Raw genomic sequence first — 18,690 nt, 5'->3', positions numbered from 1 at the left:
TAAATTGAAATAGAAGGAACTGTATTTAGACTCAAGTACTACTTAGTGTTTTCTTGTTATTTATGTGCAGTATTTATACTTATGAGGTCCATCATTACACCAGCCAATTTATGTATACCTTTTATTTTCCATTTTTGGAAATTTCTGGTGCAATAATGGACCTCATAAGGATACGTTTCTCAGGAGTTTTAAATGTGAATGAGTTTAAATTGTTAATGTTTCTTAGAAAACGTTAAAAGAAAAATGTTATAAATGTAGGGGATTCGGGTGAACTATTGTATTTATGTCTTTACTTTCATTCCCGTTCGCTATTTAGAATGTTCTATAAAATTATAGGACTTGAAATTTGGCCATTTAGTTTCCTGTTATGTTGTTTTTCATAGTTTCCACTTTATTCTGTAGTTGGATAAATTCTAAATTACTGTTTAGCTTGGGAACATCTCGTAATTGTTTTTTGCATATATTTTACTTTGTATGCAAAGAGCCGTGACTCACTCATTTAAGCTCATTTTAACCACGTTGTTAGACACATGCAGCCCTTACTCAGAATACATTCCCACTGTGTGCCTTATTTCTCTGACACACAAAAATAAAATTCGTAATAGTTTTATAAATGTACCTGGTTGTTTTTCGTCATAATTTTGCCGTAAATTACCAAACATTGGTCGTGCGTGTGTGAGACAAAGCAGAATGAACGTCGGCACAATTTAGAAGACGGAACGAAACGTACCGCGGTGCAGCGATGTTATTATTCCTACCTCTCCTTCGTGTGGCTAGCAGCTGTAGCTAGCTAGCTTTATTGTTCATTTTCCTCAGCACGCAAGGTAAGATGATTTACTTATGTATGTGGATCAGATACAAAGTGGATGTAGTATATATGCGCAGTATTCACCTAAGCTATTTGAAGAACTTGGAGAAGAGCACAACTTGCAGCAACGTTGCTTGCTGGTTAGCTAAGCCAGCTAAGGAAGCCACGCTAAAATGCTAAAAAGATTAGATATTAGAAAAAATGAAAGGTCTTTACAGAATGATTTCAGCTTTTTTCTTTTGACATAGAGCCATATTGATTATGACCTAAATAGCAAATAAATCTGGTTTGATTGGTTTGTTGTGGCGCTGTTAAGAGTGAAACTTTGCTAGCTGGCTAGCTAACGTAGTTAATGTCACTGTCTTAATTCATTTCATTCCTTTACAAGAGCAGGAACACAATACACTTGTTGAAGTCAACTGTGACCTCTTTTCGGATCTGCGTGGCTACTTTTTGTAGATTTGACAAAGTCGTCGCTAACTAGCTTGTTAGTGCATTTGAACAACTGAATGAGTCTCCTTAGGTTTCACGTTCTCATGTTCACAGAGAAAGGTAGCTAGATGAAACGGACTGTCTAACAAATATGTGTTCAATTTTGAGGTTCATAAAACATGGATTCGTTGGCTCATATGTTAACGGACCCCTTGGACTCAGGAATGGACACTGATGGCTGTGTAATGGAGGAGTGCATGTTGGGGAACTGCAGAGTTCGTATTCCAGAAGATTTTCTGGAGGATGTAAGTAACGTCATTCTCTGCACTGTAAGAAAATTACAATAATTTTACCATTTGTTCTTGTCATTAAATGGTGTGTGTGTGTGTGTGTGTGTGAATGCATGTGCGAGCAGCCAGAGATTTTCTTTTCTGTGATAAGTGAAAGTACATGGTCTGAGGTTCTGACAGATGCCCAGAGACAACACCTTCGTCAGCTCCTACCTCACTTTCCAGAGAACAACATTTCAGAGCAAGACAGGGTCATCAGCGACCTCTTCAACAACCAGAACTTCTGCTTTGGCAACCCTCTGCATCTTGCCCAAAAACTTTTCAGAGGTAGTTGAAATACTAGCTTATTACTTCTCAATCGGCCTGAAAGATTCCTCCACTCTCAGTGTATCCTATAAGGATATAACATGTTTTAAAAATCTGTCCTCAGATGGCTACTTTAACCCAGAGGTGGTTAAGTATAGGCAACTTTGTGCAAAGTCCCAGAGAAAAAGACACATCTACTCCCTCCAGCAGTACTACCACAAATTGCTCAAGCAAATTCTTGTCTCCAGAAAGGTATACTAAATTAAAAAAAATAGGTGCTTAAATTGTTAATAACTTATTTATTTTTTGGGCAAGCTACATAGTCATTCATTCTGTAATGTCATTTTTTTGTTTCTGTGTAGGAGTTACTGGATCTGGCTGTTCGCAGTGGTCCTGAGCTGTCTGTGAAACGGCGCTATACTGTCCCCTCCCACAAGGAGGTGCAAGAGCAGCGTGTCAGGCACAGAGTGGGTCGAATACTGCGGGAAGTGAAAACCGAGTGTGGGGATAGCAACTTGTCCTCTGATGACGATGGTGTGTTGACTGAAATATGTCTAAATTCTAGCAGTTGCCTGATAAAATTGGTATATTTTTATACTCTTTATAGAGACTGTTAAGTTGGCAGTTACTGGCTGATCACCTCTTTTTTTAAAAACGACATAGGACTGGGAAACTTGGTAATACCTTATGGTTACAATTACAAAAACATATAAGAATGAATTAGCATCCAAAACCTGACCTTAAGCATAAAGCATAACCCAGAAAAGCCCTGTATGAAAAGAACTGATGAAAACCAAGAGCTAATTCAGAGAAATCAACAAAACTGCTGAGAGCAATGGGCCTCATTCACCAATATCAATATCTAAAAAGTTTTTCTTAAATTTGTTCTTAAGAGAGGTTCTAAGAAAAATCTAAGTCAGATTCATGATGTTCTTAAACCGAAGAGTTATTTGTACTTTTGTGCTGTTGAGTGTGCATAGATTCTGTTCTTATCTAAGAACAAATCCCAAATAAGAAAACATATCAGAATATCAGAATCTTCCTGAAAACTGTGTAAATGTTTACGAAGAAATTTCTTCTTAAGAACGTTTGGTGAATAAGGCCCGAAGTACTGTGCAATATCTATATATTTAAACAGTGTTTAAACTTTTGGGAGTTTCTGCTGTTTGGGTTTATTACATTTTATGAGAGAACAAGGAGAACTGACAGTTATATTTGATAATTCACTTTTAGCAACTGTGAATCACACTGGTTAGTAAAGTACAGTTTTGAACATCTAAAAGAAGGCCATCATGCTCAAACTACTCAGACACTCTAGTGCTCCACATGAAGAAATGCTCAGCTAACAAGATCACCTCATGCAGTGTGAGCAGATGTCAGTCAGTCCACGATATATACAAAGTGTTTAAAGAATGACAAGCCAAAATCTTAAATAGAGGGTATTTGTGCTTGCAGACACAACGTCTTGGTTGCCAGTGCCTCCGTCCCCCTCTTCCCCAACGCCAACAATCTCTCTTAGGGTTCTGCCGAGCCTCTCTACCCACGACATGAAAACCAGAGGTCAGTATAATAGCTGTCATTGACTACAACCTCCATTCATTTTGTTCTGAGAGAATGAGAACAATGTTTCTTGACACAGATAAGACAGAACTGGGAGAGAAAGACTTGAAAGCCATGCTGAGAAGACACAGAGAGAAGAGGAAACAACATCCAGTTAGTTTATGCAAATGACCTCATCCTCATTATTTTGATGCCATCACTAAAATATTTCACCTGAAATGTACAGATTTGCTAGTTTGTGGTGAAATGTATTTGTGTAGATGTAAATGGAGTTAAGAGGGACAATAAAGGTGAGAGGTGAAATACACTGGTTGAGAAATTAATTTTACATCTCAAGATCAGATTAGATGTGTGATTAGATGTGTGTGGCCACTTCATAGTTTACTGTCACTTTTAGAAAATTTCTCTGGTTTAGAATACCTTTATTTTACTCACTATACTGTAATGGCAGTAGACAAAGTATACACAGCAATTTTCAGCCTGGTGTTTAGCAATGACAACCACAGTTATGATATCATCTCCGTTAGGATCATCCCGATTTGATGACGTCTGACCTCCAACTTGGTGATATTATGTCGCGTGTAAATATAGGCAGAAAAGGATCAGTTATGGGTGAGAATAATGACCTCAGTTGTTTATTATCCCTTAATATTTCCCTGCTTTTTTTGTTTGTTTGGTAAATATCATTCATGCAAATTTCTGCAGTTGTAACTGAGTGCATGTTATTTTTTTTTGGCACTTAGCTTTATCTGACCTGGCTTTGCCTAAAAAGAAGATGAGAGAAGAGAAGAGGAAGCGGAAAATGAGGCCTATTAAATCAGAGTCCGAGGATGGCTGTGATGGTCAGACCCCTGCAGCCTCCATGGCTACCACCCTGTCTGACAGTGCAGCTGCTAGCCTACAGAGTGTTAAGGAAGAGTGAGTCTGCCAACTAATACACTCACTTAGTTCTGAGCTTTGAGCTCTCTCTGATGGGTTTGGGTTAATTTTTTTCTTCTGTTCACTACAGACCCATGGAAGAGATCCAGAACAGCCCTGACATAGTGGAGGAAATCGCCATTAGCTTCTTTAATCTGCTGGAAAACATCTTTAGACAGGAGTGCCTGGCATCATCTTCCCTGGTATATTTGCCTCTGTAACAAGAAACCATACTGTTTGTCTTCAGTCTGTGATGCACTGAAATCAATACTAACAGTAACTAAGTTTGCATGTGCACAATAGCCTAAGTTTGTAGTTAGTCTAAGGCTGACTTTCCACAGTGAAAGTTTCATGTAGCTAGTTGCAACACACTTGATTATTCCACAGTTTAGCCAAATTAACAGTATTTGTTGGTACACCGCACCATTCTCGCTGTACAAAGTCAACCATTTGGTTTTATTTACGTATTTGCAGCATTTTTATAACCTTCATATATCGTTATTTTCTCCATCTGTCACTGCCCTTCTTCTCTATATTAAGTTCTATATTCTTTTTTTCTTTTCTTTCTTTACAGTATTTTATAGTTGTGGTCTGTTCTGACTCTTCTGTAATTTTTTATCATTTTAGAGAAAACGAATAATTACGTAGATCACTACAACAGTAGGCTAAAGGAGAATAAATGGTGGCACAAGCAGCCTTTGAAACAGCTGTTACTGTTAAAAGAGCTAGTTACAGAAATATTGGCTAAACTCACGTTTGTTGTCATGGCCCAGGAAAGTGATAAAATACAAAACTACCAGCCTTGTGTTAAGTCACTCAGGATCTAATTTTCAGCTGTGCAATAAATCATCTTCTGTTTCATTTTCTTGTCCATTGATCTGTTAAAATTAATAATTGAAATGATGATATTCCACATTTTCATATGATGCATTATTGCCGTTTTGGTCAAGTTCCAAGAACTTGAGACGCTTGTAACTGTTGCAAGTAAGTTTCAAATGAGTTGCAGGACGCTTTACATTATGCAAATCAAGTGCAGTGTAGTTTCATATAGGTTTCAAGCAAATGAGGTTGCATGGCAGTTACAAAATATAAAGCCAGCCTTAGAAACTGGACTCTTAAGAGTGTCAGTGATCTTAGCATTTGCGTTTCTAAATGATAAAACCATGACAATTGAACCATGCTGTCATGATCGCATCTTGAGTACATTAATCATCGAACCGTTGGGTTGCATGTAAACATAGTTATGTCTGTCTGAGGGAATGTGTGTTGTGTTGGGCCTGTGAGATCCATGAAGTAAAATAACTGTGATCTTTTCTTGGCTTCCTAGATAGAGGAGAAGGTGCAGCAGTGGCAGGCCTCTCCTGCCAGTGCCCTCAATCCCTGGTTTTCTATGGCCCCCTGTTGGTCAGAGCTGGTAGTGCCTGCTTTGCAGTTCTTAGCTGGAGAAAATAAATGTTAGTACTACTGTTTCTTTCTCCAAGCTGATTGTATTTCTAAGCCAGCCATTAACTGAATCTCTGCTGAAGAATGTGTTATTTATCATAGGTGAACATGTTGTTTATTCTCTCTGTGGTTTATGTAGCTGGCTCCATGGCTCAGCCGAGTGGCTTCACTCCGTATGTTGAATTCAGAGAACATACCCAGCAGTGGAAATGGATTGGTAAAATGAACTGACTGTTTAATCATCATGTCTGTGTTGTGCAACAGTATTAAAATAAACAGCAGCAAAAACTTTGTCATATACATTAGGCCTACAGCCTGCTTTTCTGTTTTCTGTGAAAGCACTGAAGTGATTAAATGGCTTCTTTCCCCCCCTGTTTATCCACTGTCTTTCAGGTCCCTGTCAGGATGCAGAGAAGGATCTTAGTGCACTTTGCCTTCTTTGGCTGGAGTCGAAGGACCATGTGGTAGTCAAAGTACCTTAGTGTAATCATTGACCTCCACCTTATCATCACAACACTGGTTCCCCTACTCTATATAACCTTGGTTTTTCCCTCTTTTAACAGCAGGAAGGAGAAGAAGCAGCTGAGTTGACTCCTCCAGCTCCTAGAGTGTGAGTTTCACCCTGAGCCAACAGTGACAACCCTATTTATTTGTCTTAGATCTTGCACATCAAGATAACCACATATTCTGTTAAACAGGATCTCTTTCATTTCCTTGCTATCTGCACGTTTCAATGCTCTTTTCATATGGCAGGTGGACTGATTATGTGGTGAGGCCCAGCACAGAAGAGGAGCGGCATGTCTTTCAAGAGCAGGTAAGTGCATTGGACTCAACTGGGTGATCAATCCCCTGTGCTTTCAAGGTGGGATTCTGCAAACACTAGTATTATCTGGAGTACATGTGGAACATGACTTAGTTGTAGCATTAACCTCAGTGTTTCTGACTCTTAGGAGCAGCAGCGCTATGACCAGCCTCACAAAGCCTTCACCTTCCGCATGCATGGCTTTGAGTCTGTGGTGGGGCCTGTCAAAGGAGTGTTTGATAAGGAGACGTCCCTCAACAAAGCCCGCGAGCACTCTCTACTGCGCTCTGACCGACCAGCTTATGTCACCATCCTCTCCCTGGGTAACATTTAAAAGCTCTTAGTTGCACAAAAATCCTAGATACACAAACTAACATATCGCTGTCTATGGATGCCCTGACTTTCAACCCCTGAAACATTTTGGCTGAAAATGGCCAAATGTGGCACTTTCGCTTTTTGGCTGAAAGAGGAAAAAAGGCTGACCATTTTGGCCAACAAAAGATTGAAAAAGACTGTAACAAAGTGTCAAAATCTAACACTTACATCATTTGCATGGTAACGAAAATCATGCTCTGCTCTGGACATTCAAACAGTTTGAGCAGCAACAGATCAGTGTGGAACTGTTTTGCAATTTCTGTGAGGGACATTTCACAAGTGATATGTAATCATTGTTAATCCAGAGTATCAAGAGAGGGCACAGCGTGTAAGACCTTCTCCATTACAGATTTGATACCCCTTGAAAACATGACATCCTGCTTGATACACAGTATACAGCAAAATAACAGGAGAAAGTAAAGTCCCTGCTAGCACAACGGTGCCATCTATAGCCACAGGTTTTGAAATGGCAAAAATGTTTACAAACAAAAGAGCAAAGTAAAAAAAATAGTTGCATTTATTGCCTAATCAATGTATCTGTGTTGTTAAGGATGTTGTTCTTTATTTTACATACTTTAATAATTGTAGTAGTTTTTAACGGGACCTGTTTTTATTTATTGTCAGCCTCATGTCCTATTGGATTTTCTCAATAATAAAAGTTTAGTTTCTGGCCTTGAAGTTTTATGTATAGTACATTTATATAAATCATAAATAAGAAGGGAAATTAAAATAATTTTGATTTGCTTTTTAGTCAGATGTGTCTTGATTTATGGTTTCAACCAGGAATTTTAATTCCAGTGCTTCACTGTGATATCAACATATTTTTCCTATACTAACTTTTTTTAACACCTCATCAGTCTTCCTTTACATCATGTAATTTCATGACAAGTGATTAAACAGAAAAGGTCCAGAACAATTTGACATAAAATTGCTTTGTTAACATACTTTAAAAGATTAAAAAAAAAATGTATCCTTTCTTCTTTAAAATGAGTATTTTGGAGTTGTAAGGTATTGTTACAGCAGTGGCTAATATGTTGCTGGGTGTGCTGCATTATTGTGTTGTTGTGGTGTTATTGTGCATTTAGACAGTTCTTGTAAATGGATAGTTTTGTCACGTCACCACATTACAACTACCAATTGTTTGTTCTCGAGTTAGTAACTGGCTCCTGGTAAACAAAATATAAATCTACTGAGGTGGACTAGTGCCAACTCAGTCTATTGTGTTTATGTGGTGTCAGAGCATAATGGCTTGAGTTTTCTTCCTTCAGCTTTACAGCAACCATTCAGCTTACTTGTGGTAAAATTTTTGAGTTTACCACAAGGAAGTCTTCTGTCAAAATGCATTTGTTAGAATGTGCATATTGTGTCTGATTGCTGATCCAGGATCGGTTTCACCTGTATAGTCTTTGCCATGACATTTAATATTTGAAGTGCAAGTACTATTCATAAGTCAGCATGTTTACTTCTGGTGTTGAATGTGGCCCTTTTGTGTTTCTAGTGCGGGATGCAGCTGCCAGGCTGCCTAATGGAGAGGGAACCCGAGCTGAAATCTGCGAGCTGCTGAAGGATTCCCAGTTCCTGGCCCCTGACGTCACCAGTGCACAGGTCCCTAACCCAATACACACTGATTCTCTCTGCGCCTCTCTTTCTCCTACCTCTTTTGGTTTGTTCTTGCAGTTAAAACCGCACGTCTGTGTGCTTCACACAGGTGAACACAGTTGTGAGCGGGGCTCTGGACCGCCTCCACTATGAGAAAGACCCGTGTGTGAAGTATGACATTGGCCGCAAGCTGTGGATTTACCTACACAGGGACCGGAGTCAAGAGGAGTTTGGTAATTCCTCCAGCAGCAGAGCATATATGGGATTCATAGGCATCCAGACTGCACACATGGTTCATAGCCTGTGGCTCTATGGCAGTCAACATGAATCGTGACAGGCTGCCTGTATTGTCATGGCCTCCATCTGAGCTTCCGATGCAGATGTGCAGAACAGGTTTAGCAGGGAAGAGCCAAGTGTCAGGTTACCTCATTTTGCAGAGTGACAGTCTGACTAATTTAACAGATGGGGGGGCGGGGTCACGAGAGTGGTGATGCAAGGCATGTACCTTATCAAACACAGAGAAAATAATTGTGAGACATCATAATAAGTGTATATAAGCTCTGTTGAATGGCTCCACGTACCGGCCTTGAAAGACAGGCTAATGTTGATTATGAATTTCCGTTGGGTGAGCTCATTAGTGAGGGAGGGTCTTGACTGACTGAATTTGATGCATTTTGTAGCACCAGGCTAAAGATTTGTGGTTTTTGGCACAGTGCTGGCTAAAGAATGCAGGCCCAGTAAGTGAGTAGATTTAGTATTTCATTATTCTGTCTTTTATTGTGTATACTGGTGTGTATGGGGAAGGAGGGCTGGGGTGGAATGGGTTGGCAAAGAGGGGGTCGTGAAATATTTTTAACCATAAAAAAGGGTTGCACTGAAGTCAAGCTAGCTAATGTTAAATCAGTGAATAAATTTAACTTTTCAAAATGATAATTCTAAAATAATAATCAACACATCCAAGTATGTCCTCTAATAATAATATATCCTCTATCATAGACACTTGTGTGGCACGTGCCATGCAGCTATTGGTCCAGTAAATCCAGTGCCTAGTGTTCCTTTTAGTGTTTCCTTTGACTTTTTCCCCCTTATGAATCTTATATCTAATTTCCTCAGGAATATTCCCTGAAAAATTAATAACTTGTGCTTAGTGGTAGTTAATGGAAATTAAATAAATGAAGGATGGTCATTGACCTTTGCACAATTCTATGTGTATGTATATGAAATCATAATTGTTTGCTCCTGACATGTATTTTATAGTTAGATGACTGAGTATTAAGTTCTTTTTTTCCATGCAGAGAGGATTCACCAGGCTCAGGCAGCTGCTGCCAAGGCACGGAAAGCCCTGCAGCAGAAGCCTAAACCTACCCCCAAACCTGTGAGTACTCTGGCATGACAACCCTTTACACACATTTCAACCTTTTTCTATAGTATTGCTACACTATGTTTGTAGACTTGAGAGCACTTGAGAACTGGTATTACCAGTTTTTTCCCTGAATTCATTCCTTTGTTTCCTTTGCACATTCATTTGAAATGGAAAGCATCTGTGGGTTGAAGATTTGCTTATCTGTGTATGTGTCTTGTAGAAGTCTGACAACAAGGAAACAAGTGGTAAGAGTGGTGCTACAGAGGGCCAGTGTTCTGTACCTGAGGGCCCTTCTACACCTGTTGTCAGCTTACCCCAGCCTCCTAGTACCCCAACACCAAGCACCCCGGGAACACCAAAATCCCCACTACCACCCACTGTGGCAACACCTACAAAAGCAGGTGTACCAGATCCTGTCAAGACCAGCCCCAGGTAGGACACTGAATTAAGATATTCTGTGTTCAGTCTTATGATCTGCAGAGTTTAGTTCTGACTCAGCTCCTCAACTATTGCCCAAGGCCTGCATAAGTTGAATTCAGAGAGTTAGAAGAGGAAAGACACCAATCCTGCAGGTCTGTAGTTGGGATGTAACAATCCAGTGATCTGTATCAACGCATTGATCAAATAGCAAATAATCTGGAGTCACCGATCTGACACATAAACGTCAATGCGTTCATGTTTATTTTCACAGCTATTCCAACATTATCAGCACTGGAAGCTCCTCGACTGTGTGGAATTGATCATGATATTGTGACATTGGCGGGTTTTCCAAAGAACTCAGACAAGTTGTAGATCTGGTCCATAACTCTGCTTTACTGAATAACTCGTATAACTAATGAATAAACAGCATACAAAAACAAAAAAGGGGAACTGGGGCTCAAGCTCAGCCTAGCGCTCTGTTCTCACTGCTGGCTGGCTAGGCTTCTGTGTTTACTGCTAGACTCGCACTCTTTACCTCAGCATGCAGCCCTGCCCATCAAAATAGGTGTCCTCACAACAAAAGACTCAATAACTGCTACTGAGCAGAATAACTAAACTGAACTAACTCCGATCACTGCAGACTCCATTATCAGACCGAATTGAATTGCTGCAAATTTTGAGTTATTGAAAATCATCAGATCGTTGACTAAAAGAATTGATGTAGAATTGCATTGTGATGAAACTTGTGGTTTACACCCCTAGTCTGTAGATCCTGGACCAGAGTTTGACATTCCTGTCTTATAATATCTAATTGAATATTCTCAGTGTGAGTGGAATGATAATTTGCTTGTGCTTTCTCCTTTCTTCTGCAGTGTTCTGCTGGTGTCTCCTCCCTCCATGCCTCAGCTGGGCACTCTGCTCTCTGCCAGTCAGGTTGCCCCTCAGGCTTCTCAGCAGGCCTCAGTGCCGCCTGCAACTCGAGTAGTGGCTCACTCTGCTACAGCAGGCTCTTTGCCTCAGGTCCGTGTGGTCACTGCTCAGCCTGGCCTTCCTGCTGCCTCTGCAGGCCAGGCAGCCACACTGGTGCACCAGACGCCCCACCATATCAGAGTGCCCGTCACTGTGGCCCACACCAAGGGCATTGCACAGGTCAGCTCAGTACCTAATTACTGTGGTCTCTGTAAAGCAGCTGAAGAAAACTATCACCCTGAAGAGCTTTAGTCCAGCACAGCTTGGCTTTTTTCTGCTTAAACACACCTGATTGAGCTCATTTTAACTGCCAGGGTTAGCTGACTTGTTAGGACAGAGAAATCAGAAAATTGTGTTGGGTGCTGGCCCTTTACATTGTTGTACAGGGGTTCATCATTGTAAAATCTGATGATTGCTATAACAAATTGTGTTTTGCTCATAACATGGGTGCACACCAGCTTTAATGTTTTAGATTGAAGACATTTTGTAATTTCAGCTTTGTTCCTAACAGTAATTCTATGGCGTTGTAAGTGAGGAAGAACTTTTATTGAACATAGACCTAACTAGAAAGTACATATGGTCATGAGAGGTTTAACAGTTTCTTTCAGTTGAAGTACCTGCCCTTCTTGTAAATGATTTTCATGTGTGGTGATGTATGTCATTGTGTAAAGGCTGTGGTGACCCTGCCTTTGAGGAGCCAGTCTGCAGGAAGTCCTGTCCAGGTGCAAGCTTCGCGAGCTCAGACAAGCCTATCTGTCCCAGGCCTGGCCTCAGCTGTGGCGGTTACTAAAGCTCAGACCAGCTCTCCCGGAAGCCCTGCTCAAAACACTGCTTCGCCTGCAGTGCTACAGGGGGTCACTAGCCAGAACATCATTAAACAGGTACAAATAATGAACCACCTTCCGTAGTGTAAGCTATTTGTCAGACTTTTTAAAAAATTGTTCTTGAGTGGGCATAAGCCCCTTTATTTTTAAAATTTCCATACTGGATGCCTTTTTTGGATTACCTAACTGAGGACATGGCATGAACATGATACAAAACTATGCAGTACATCACATGTACTTGCTAAATGAATTGTAGCCTCTTAAAGTCCATGGAACCTGTTGGTGGTTACAGACTTGTTTCTTATATTGTTTACTTCATTCCTTCCATATTTCATAAGATACTTCCCTCTTGTATGTATTATATGAAACATCCAACTCTCTTTTTTCCATTCAAGTAGATCATTTAGGTTTAGGGTTAGAAAAAAAATTTGAAAAATACCCTAGAGCAGAAGAGGCTAAACAAATCTCCTTTCATCCTTGTGTGAAACGTCCAGGTTGCCATTACTGGCCAGCTGGGTGTGAAGGCCCAAAATGCAACAGGTATTCCCTTGACTGCCACCAACCTGCGTATTCAGGGCAAAGATGTTCTGCGCTTGCCTCCCTCCTCCATCACCACCGATGCTAAAGGCCAGACAGTTCTTCGCATCACTCCAGAAATGATGGCCACGCTCAAACTCACCCCAGACATGCTAGGCAGTGCTACCAGCACTACAGCCAAGGGCATCTCGGCCACTCTGCATGTAACCCCACCGCAGGCCTCTCCCCCTGCCACCTCAAATCCCACCCCACCAGCTGCTGCTGAGGGCCTGGCAGTCAAAGGCTCTTCCTCTCTGGGGCCTCCGGGGGCTGCCACTCTGGTGAAGGTGCACCCCGAGCTGAAGGCCACATGTGACACAGCTATCCGCCTCATGCCCGCACTGGCCGTGACTGTAGCCGACCCCAAAACCCGCACCTTTTCCACAGTCACCTCTTCAGACTCTAAAGCCGGAGGCACTACCATTCGCATTGTGCCCAACCTGGGAGTGATCCCGCAGAAACAGGGCCAGACTGTTCCGGTTAACACCACTACCACGAGCACCAAGCCTGTCACGGCTTCCTCGGGGGCGGCCACAGTCACCATAGCCACAAGCGGGGTGGCGGGAGCTAAAGGTGTGACACTGGGCCCTGCTGCTGCAGGTTCTCCTCTTTCTCTGGGCACAGCAGCAGCCACAGTCAGGCAGGTGCCTGTCAGCGCTACCTTAGCGGCCACACAACAGGTAAACATATTTATTCATTTATGTCAGTGGTGTGCATGTGGCCGTTTTGATGCCTGTCCAAAAATTTTGCTGATGATGATTGAACATTCCTCTTCACATGTGGTGTTCTTGAGAGCCATGAGGCAGAAGATTTAGCATTAGCTAGAAAGAAGTAGCCTTATTAATTATAATAATCTAGATAATGATGCTAAGTAAAAACAGCATGCCATTAGACCAACCACGATGGTGAACCTTAATTTGCACCACTTCTTTTTGATATCAGTTAAAAAATGTTACTGATGTAGGCTATAGTCATTTAGCAATGCAGGCTCATAACAACACTATGTTAAAAGATTGTTTGGCAAATCACTACAAACATTTAAAATATACTGTTGGATAAAATGAATAGGTTATAGGCCATTAAAAACATTAGCAATTAATGATTAAAGCTCTTTGCCTAGCAAACAAACACAAGAATGAGGCTGAGCCAATTGTAAAAGCTTCATGCAGACCACCAATTTAGATGATTGAAGCAAGTAAAAGCATACCTACTGTCTCTGTTGTGTCTTCTCAGGGGAAGCTGCCTGCTAGGATCACAGTGCCTCTTTCTGTCCTTAGCCAGCCTCTGAAGAGCAAGAGTGTGGTCACTACACCCATACTGAAAGGCAGCATCAGTACTAAGTGAGCATCTTTTTAGAATTTCTGTTAGTCTCCTACATAAAATTCATAAACTGAATTCAGAGCGTTAGATGAGGGTAAACGCTAATCTCTGCAGCACTTTGGCCTGGAAGGTCCCCAGTTTGACATGCCTGGTCTAAAACCACGGTCACACCAAATGTGAGTAAAAAATTTGCTTGGCGAAAAAGGCAATTCACTTCAAAGGGAAAGGACATGCGAACGCAAAGAAGGATTTAGCTTCCGGTAGTTGTTCATTTTGCTTCACACTAAGATATTCTTTAACCCCACGAACTTGGTTCAAACCATGGAAGTGTGTGCCAATAGAAAACAAAAGGACAAGTTATGTCAGTTAAGTCAGGAGGAAAAAACACTAAAATATTGTGTGCATGTTCTGCTGTTCTGCTAATTTAAAAATCAGAGGTGTTTGGATTTCATGGGAGTTATTCTACCCATATGATATGTCTGTATGCATTAACGTTACACACACAGGCTCTAAAAGAAGATCTGGCTTGAAGTATGTGTCAAATGCAAAATCAATCAAAAGTTTTGACTGAGATTTCTTTGAATACTCTTTCAAGCAACTTGTGATCAACAGGTTTACCTGCTTAGTAAAGGGGTCCAAACCGTAACAGACATTACAAAACGTTCTTCCAGACATAGCGTGCAATTATACCTTTACACCAGAGAGGACTCCAGAACCCCAAAACGTGCAAAGTGTAACTAGTTAATGTAAGCTGTTCACTGAACTATATGTTCCTTCCAGAACACATCAGGTCCACCCATAATCGCCCGATTTTTGCTCCACTCCAGCATAGAGAATAGTGAGTCTGATGTAAACTCTGGCTTACAGGCAACAGACCTTTGACCCATAGAATTTGTTTTGGCCTTCCTGCTGCAGACTACTGCAATTATAATGTGTGTAGCTTGTCTACCTGATGTGACCCAAGTCTCTGTTCTGTACGCAGTATCAGTAATCTCGGCAGGAACATTATCCTGACAACAATGCCAGCAGGCACCAGGCTCATCGCGGGGAACAAGCCTGTCAGCTTCGTCACAGCTCAGCAGCTGCAGCAACTGCAACAGCAGGGCCAAGCCACGCAGGTCAGCACCTCAGCAGTTAATCCACTATTTTTACATCCACTAACGTTATCTGGAACATTTTTGTCATTACCAGTGTGCAGAAATGTAAATCTCTGACCTTACAACAGTGCATCATATTTTTATGGTATGATTCAAAAGTACTATTAAAAATATGCTACCTCCAGTCACAAATGTTTGTGCAGTATGTATGCAGTAATGGAACTCAGACAAAAAAAATACAGTAATCTATTTTTCTTTTTTTACTTTTACCTTTGAAAATAGCCATGGAATCCTATTTTGGACATAGTCAATTAGCTTACATACATATTTACCTATGTATTTAATATTAGAACTGATTACATTCAATTCCAAACAGCATTCCAAAATGAATACTCACCACCTTCAGACCAATGCATCAAAATATTTTGATGCATTTTTTTACACCCCCAAAGTAAAGCACATATTAAGTTTTTTTTCCCCTTCACTGTTAGAAATCTTTTTCCTTGCACAGAGACAAGAGCCAGGAGACCAGGATGCAGAAATTGTTCATTATTGTTTAACTGTAAAGGTAGCCAAAACCAGTCCAGCAGCCAGTCTGGTCTGATTCAGTCTAGCTGGCCTGTTGCAGCCTGACAACAGCTATAATGTTTTGGCACTCAGGAGCATAGAAAGTGTTGAAAAATACATGTGGTGTTCTACTGAGGGACATAGTAATTGTCATAAACATTTAGGAATGCACAGACATAAATGTGACTTCAGCATTCACATTGCAAATTGAAAATGCAATAAAACAAGATAATAAAGTCCACACCCCCATACAGGTACGCATCCAGACCGTCCCAGCCCAACAGCTGCAGCAGCGCTCAGCAGCCAGCTCTCCTAAATCAACAGTGTCCACTGTGGTGGTGTCCACCACGCCCTCTACCAAAACGGCACCTGACCCACAGTGACGCTGAAGGCCCGTGTGAAGTCAGCCACTGGGGCATGAGCTGCAGATCAGGGAAAAACGCTATGGCTGAATCACAGTGACAGCACCTTATCGTGCTGTAGGAAGCCAGTGCTTGCCAGAACTCTGTGAAAGTATCCACGTGTGAAATGTTTGGTGTTCAGTGTTGGTTCCCAACTGACAAGGCTGTTTAGGGCAACTTTATCAAATCTTCCAAGGCCCTGCTACACAGTAGAACTTAGACTGAGACCTTGTAAGGACTCAATGTTGTGTAAAAATGTTGGAAAACCACCAAAAATGTACTTAAATGGGAATTTCACTGATTTTCAAAATTTCTACATAATTATGTAAAGATGTAAACAAAGATGTTCAGGGTGATTTGATGTGAAATTCTCTATTGTAGAAAGAGTTAGAATTGGTCATAGTGGTTGGAGTTTAATGCTTCTAAAAGCTCCCTCACAGAAAATTCTTACATCTAAGGGCTATAAATGTGCTGTATGTATGTATGTATTGTTTTACAGTAATTTTGAGGAGGTTTTGGCCTACAACCTAGTTTTTTACATTCATGCATAGCAGAGAGATAGCGGGTATTATAAGGAAAAATAGTATCCCAATAAAACTTATTTATAGATCTACTTTTTTTTTTTTTACCATTATCCATATTACATATGAAAACTTAAGACATGTAGGTTCACTGGTCATTTTGGGTAGTAAGTAAAATGCATTTGTGTTTCTCCAACACTGCAAATTCAGGTTTGTAGGTTTCTCTACAACAAACCATTTCATATTCAACCACACTGTATGACTGTTTACATCTCAAAGACTGAATTATGCAGAAACTTTGAAGAAAATATAATGTTGGACCATGACTTTCTTTGCTTTTGTTGGTACATATGTGACTTTCTATAGTAAAGATACCAGAGTGATATCAGTGGTCTCCATCTTGTCTGTTGTGCTGTATGCAGAGAAGGTTAAAGCAGTTTATATGTTTGTGTTCTTTACATGTTTTTCTCAGAAAGAAAAAGCCTACGTTCTGTGTAGTATTTGACTGTATCATTATTTCTCACCTTAAATAAATAACTGCTGCGATACCCTTTGGACTATGTTCATAAAACATACAACAGATATAAAACAGGGAAAAAAAATAGAAAGTGGAAATGTGGAAAGTGTATACACTAACAGTTTTCATAGTGCTTGCATATTAAGCAGTGAGAAATCTACCTCAACCAGACATTTTTAAAAGTTTGACTTTATACTGAGCTTATACTCCAATATGAAATTCCCTATGCTACTTGTGTGACCTTAATGATGTCCCATTGCACAGATGCAGATTATTAAGGCTGTGTATTTTATATAGTTTCCATCTACATTGTACAAACCGGATTCCAAAAAAGTTGGGACACTAAACAAATTGTGAATAAAAACTGAATGCAATGATGTGGAGGTGCAAACATCTAATATTTTATTCAGAATAGAACACAAATCACAGATCAAAAGTTTAAACTGAGAGAATGTATCATTTTAAGGGAAAAATATGTTTCAAAATTTCATGGCGTCAACAAATCCCAAAAAAGTTGGGACAAGGCCATTTTTACCACTGTGTGGCATCCCCCCTTCTTCTTACAACACTCAACAGACGTCTGGGGACAGAGGAGACCAGTTTCTCAAGTTTAGAAATAGGAATGCTCTCCCATTCATGTCTAATACAGGCCTCTAACTGTTCAATCGTCTTGGGCCTTCTTTGTCGCACCTTCCTCTTTATGATGCGCCAAATGTTCTCTATAGGTGAAAGATCTGGACTGCAGGCTGGCCATTTCAGTACCCGGATCCTTCTCCTACGTAGCCATGATGTTGTGATTGCTGCAGAATGTGGTCTGACATTATCTTGTTGAAAAATGCAGGGTCTTCCCTGAAAGAGATGACGTCTAGATGGGAGCATATGTTGTTCTAGAACCTGAACATAGTTCTCTGCATTAATGGTGCCTTTCCAGACATGCAAGCTGCCCATGCCACAAGCACTCATGCAACCCCATACCATCAGTGATGCAGGCTTCTGAACAGAGCGTTGATAACAACTTGGGTTATCCTTGTCCTCTCTGGTCCGGATGACATGGCGTCCCAGTGTTCCATAAAGAACTTCAAATCGTGACTCATCTGACCACAGAACAGTCTTCCATTTTGCCACACTCCATTTTAAAAGACCCCTGGCCCAGTGCAAACGTCTGAGCTTGTGGATCTTGCTTAGAAATGGCTTCCTCTTTGCACTGTAGAGTTTCAGCTGGCAACGGCGGATGGCACGGTGGATTGTGTTCACTGACAATGCTTTCTGGAAGTATTCCTGAGCCCATTCTGTTATTTCCTTGACAGTGGCATTCCTGTTTGAGGTGCAGTGACGTTTAAGGGCCCGGAGATCACGAGCATCCAGTAGAGTTTTACGGCCTTGACCCTTACACACAGCGATTGTTCCAGATTCTTTGAATCTTTTGATGATGTTATGCACGGTTGATGATGATAACTTAAGTCTTTGCTATTTTACGCCGGGTAACACCATTCTGGAATTGCTGCACTATCTTTCTGCGCAACAATGGTGGAATTGGTGATCCTCTTACCATCTTGGCTTCAGAGAGACACTGACACTCTGA

At 40.8% G+C, this 18,690-nt stretch overlaps 1 protein-coding gene across 2 annotated transcripts; it reads left to right on the top strand.

Moving 5' to 3' along the window:
• Positions 1-719: 719 nt before the first annotated feature.
• On the top strand, positions 720-17,219 carry nfrkb (nuclear factor related to kappaB binding protein). 2 transcript variants are annotated; one of them, XM_036588287.1, is made up of 26 exons: positions 720-824; positions 1,409-1,545; positions 1,656-1,857; positions 1,961-2,088; positions 2,199-2,370; positions 3,292-3,396; positions 3,476-3,549; positions 3,924-4,008; positions 4,140-4,314; positions 4,406-4,517; positions 5,642-5,768; positions 5,897-5,974; positions 6,151-6,221; positions 6,321-6,367; positions 6,511-6,571; positions 6,708-6,882; positions 8,433-8,539; positions 8,643-8,766; positions 9,829-9,908; positions 10,117-10,328; positions 11,189-11,465; positions 11,957-12,166; positions 12,604-13,365; positions 13,919-14,025; positions 14,988-15,123; positions 15,924-17,219. In XM_036588287.1, the coding sequence occupies exons 2-26, from the start codon at positions 1,420-1,422 to the stop codon at positions 16,050-16,052; spliced, it is 3,882 nt and encodes a 1,293-aa protein (XP_036444180.1). In that variant the 5' UTR covers positions 720-824; positions 1,409-1,419; the 3' UTR covers positions 16,053-17,219. The 2 variants fall into 2 exon arrangements, with proteins under 2 accessions (XP_036444180.1, XP_036444179.1); XM_036588286.1 differs by having other exon boundaries at positions 6,151-6,230.
• Positions 17,220-18,690: the final 1,471 nt, after the last annotated feature.

The sequence above is a fragment of the Colossoma macropomum genome, unplaced genomic scaffold (genome assembly GCF_904425465.1).
Source record: "Colossoma macropomum unplaced genomic scaffold, Colossoma_macropomum, whole genome shotgun sequence".
Taxonomy (NCBI): domain Eukaryota; kingdom Metazoa; phylum Chordata; class Actinopteri; order Characiformes; family Serrasalmidae; genus Colossoma; species Colossoma macropomum.
Note: the sequence above shows the minus strand (reverse complement) of the source record. Positions and strands in the feature narration are given on the sequence as shown.

Excerpts from the sequence above, each read along its gene's own strand:
- nfrkb (XM_036588286.1), top strand. The coding sequence starts at position 1,420 with ATGGATTCGTTGGCTCATATGTTAACGGACCCCTTGGACTCAGGAATG. Across the intron at positions 1,858-1,960 it reads TGCCCAAAAACTTTTCAGAG|ATGGCTACTTTAACCCAGAG; the intron begins GTAGTTGAAATA and ends ATCTGTCCTCAG. Across the intron at positions 8,767-9,828 it reads CCGGAGTCAAGAGGAGTTTG|AGAGGATTCACCAGGCTCAG; the intron begins GTAATTCCTCCA and ends TTTTCCATGCAG.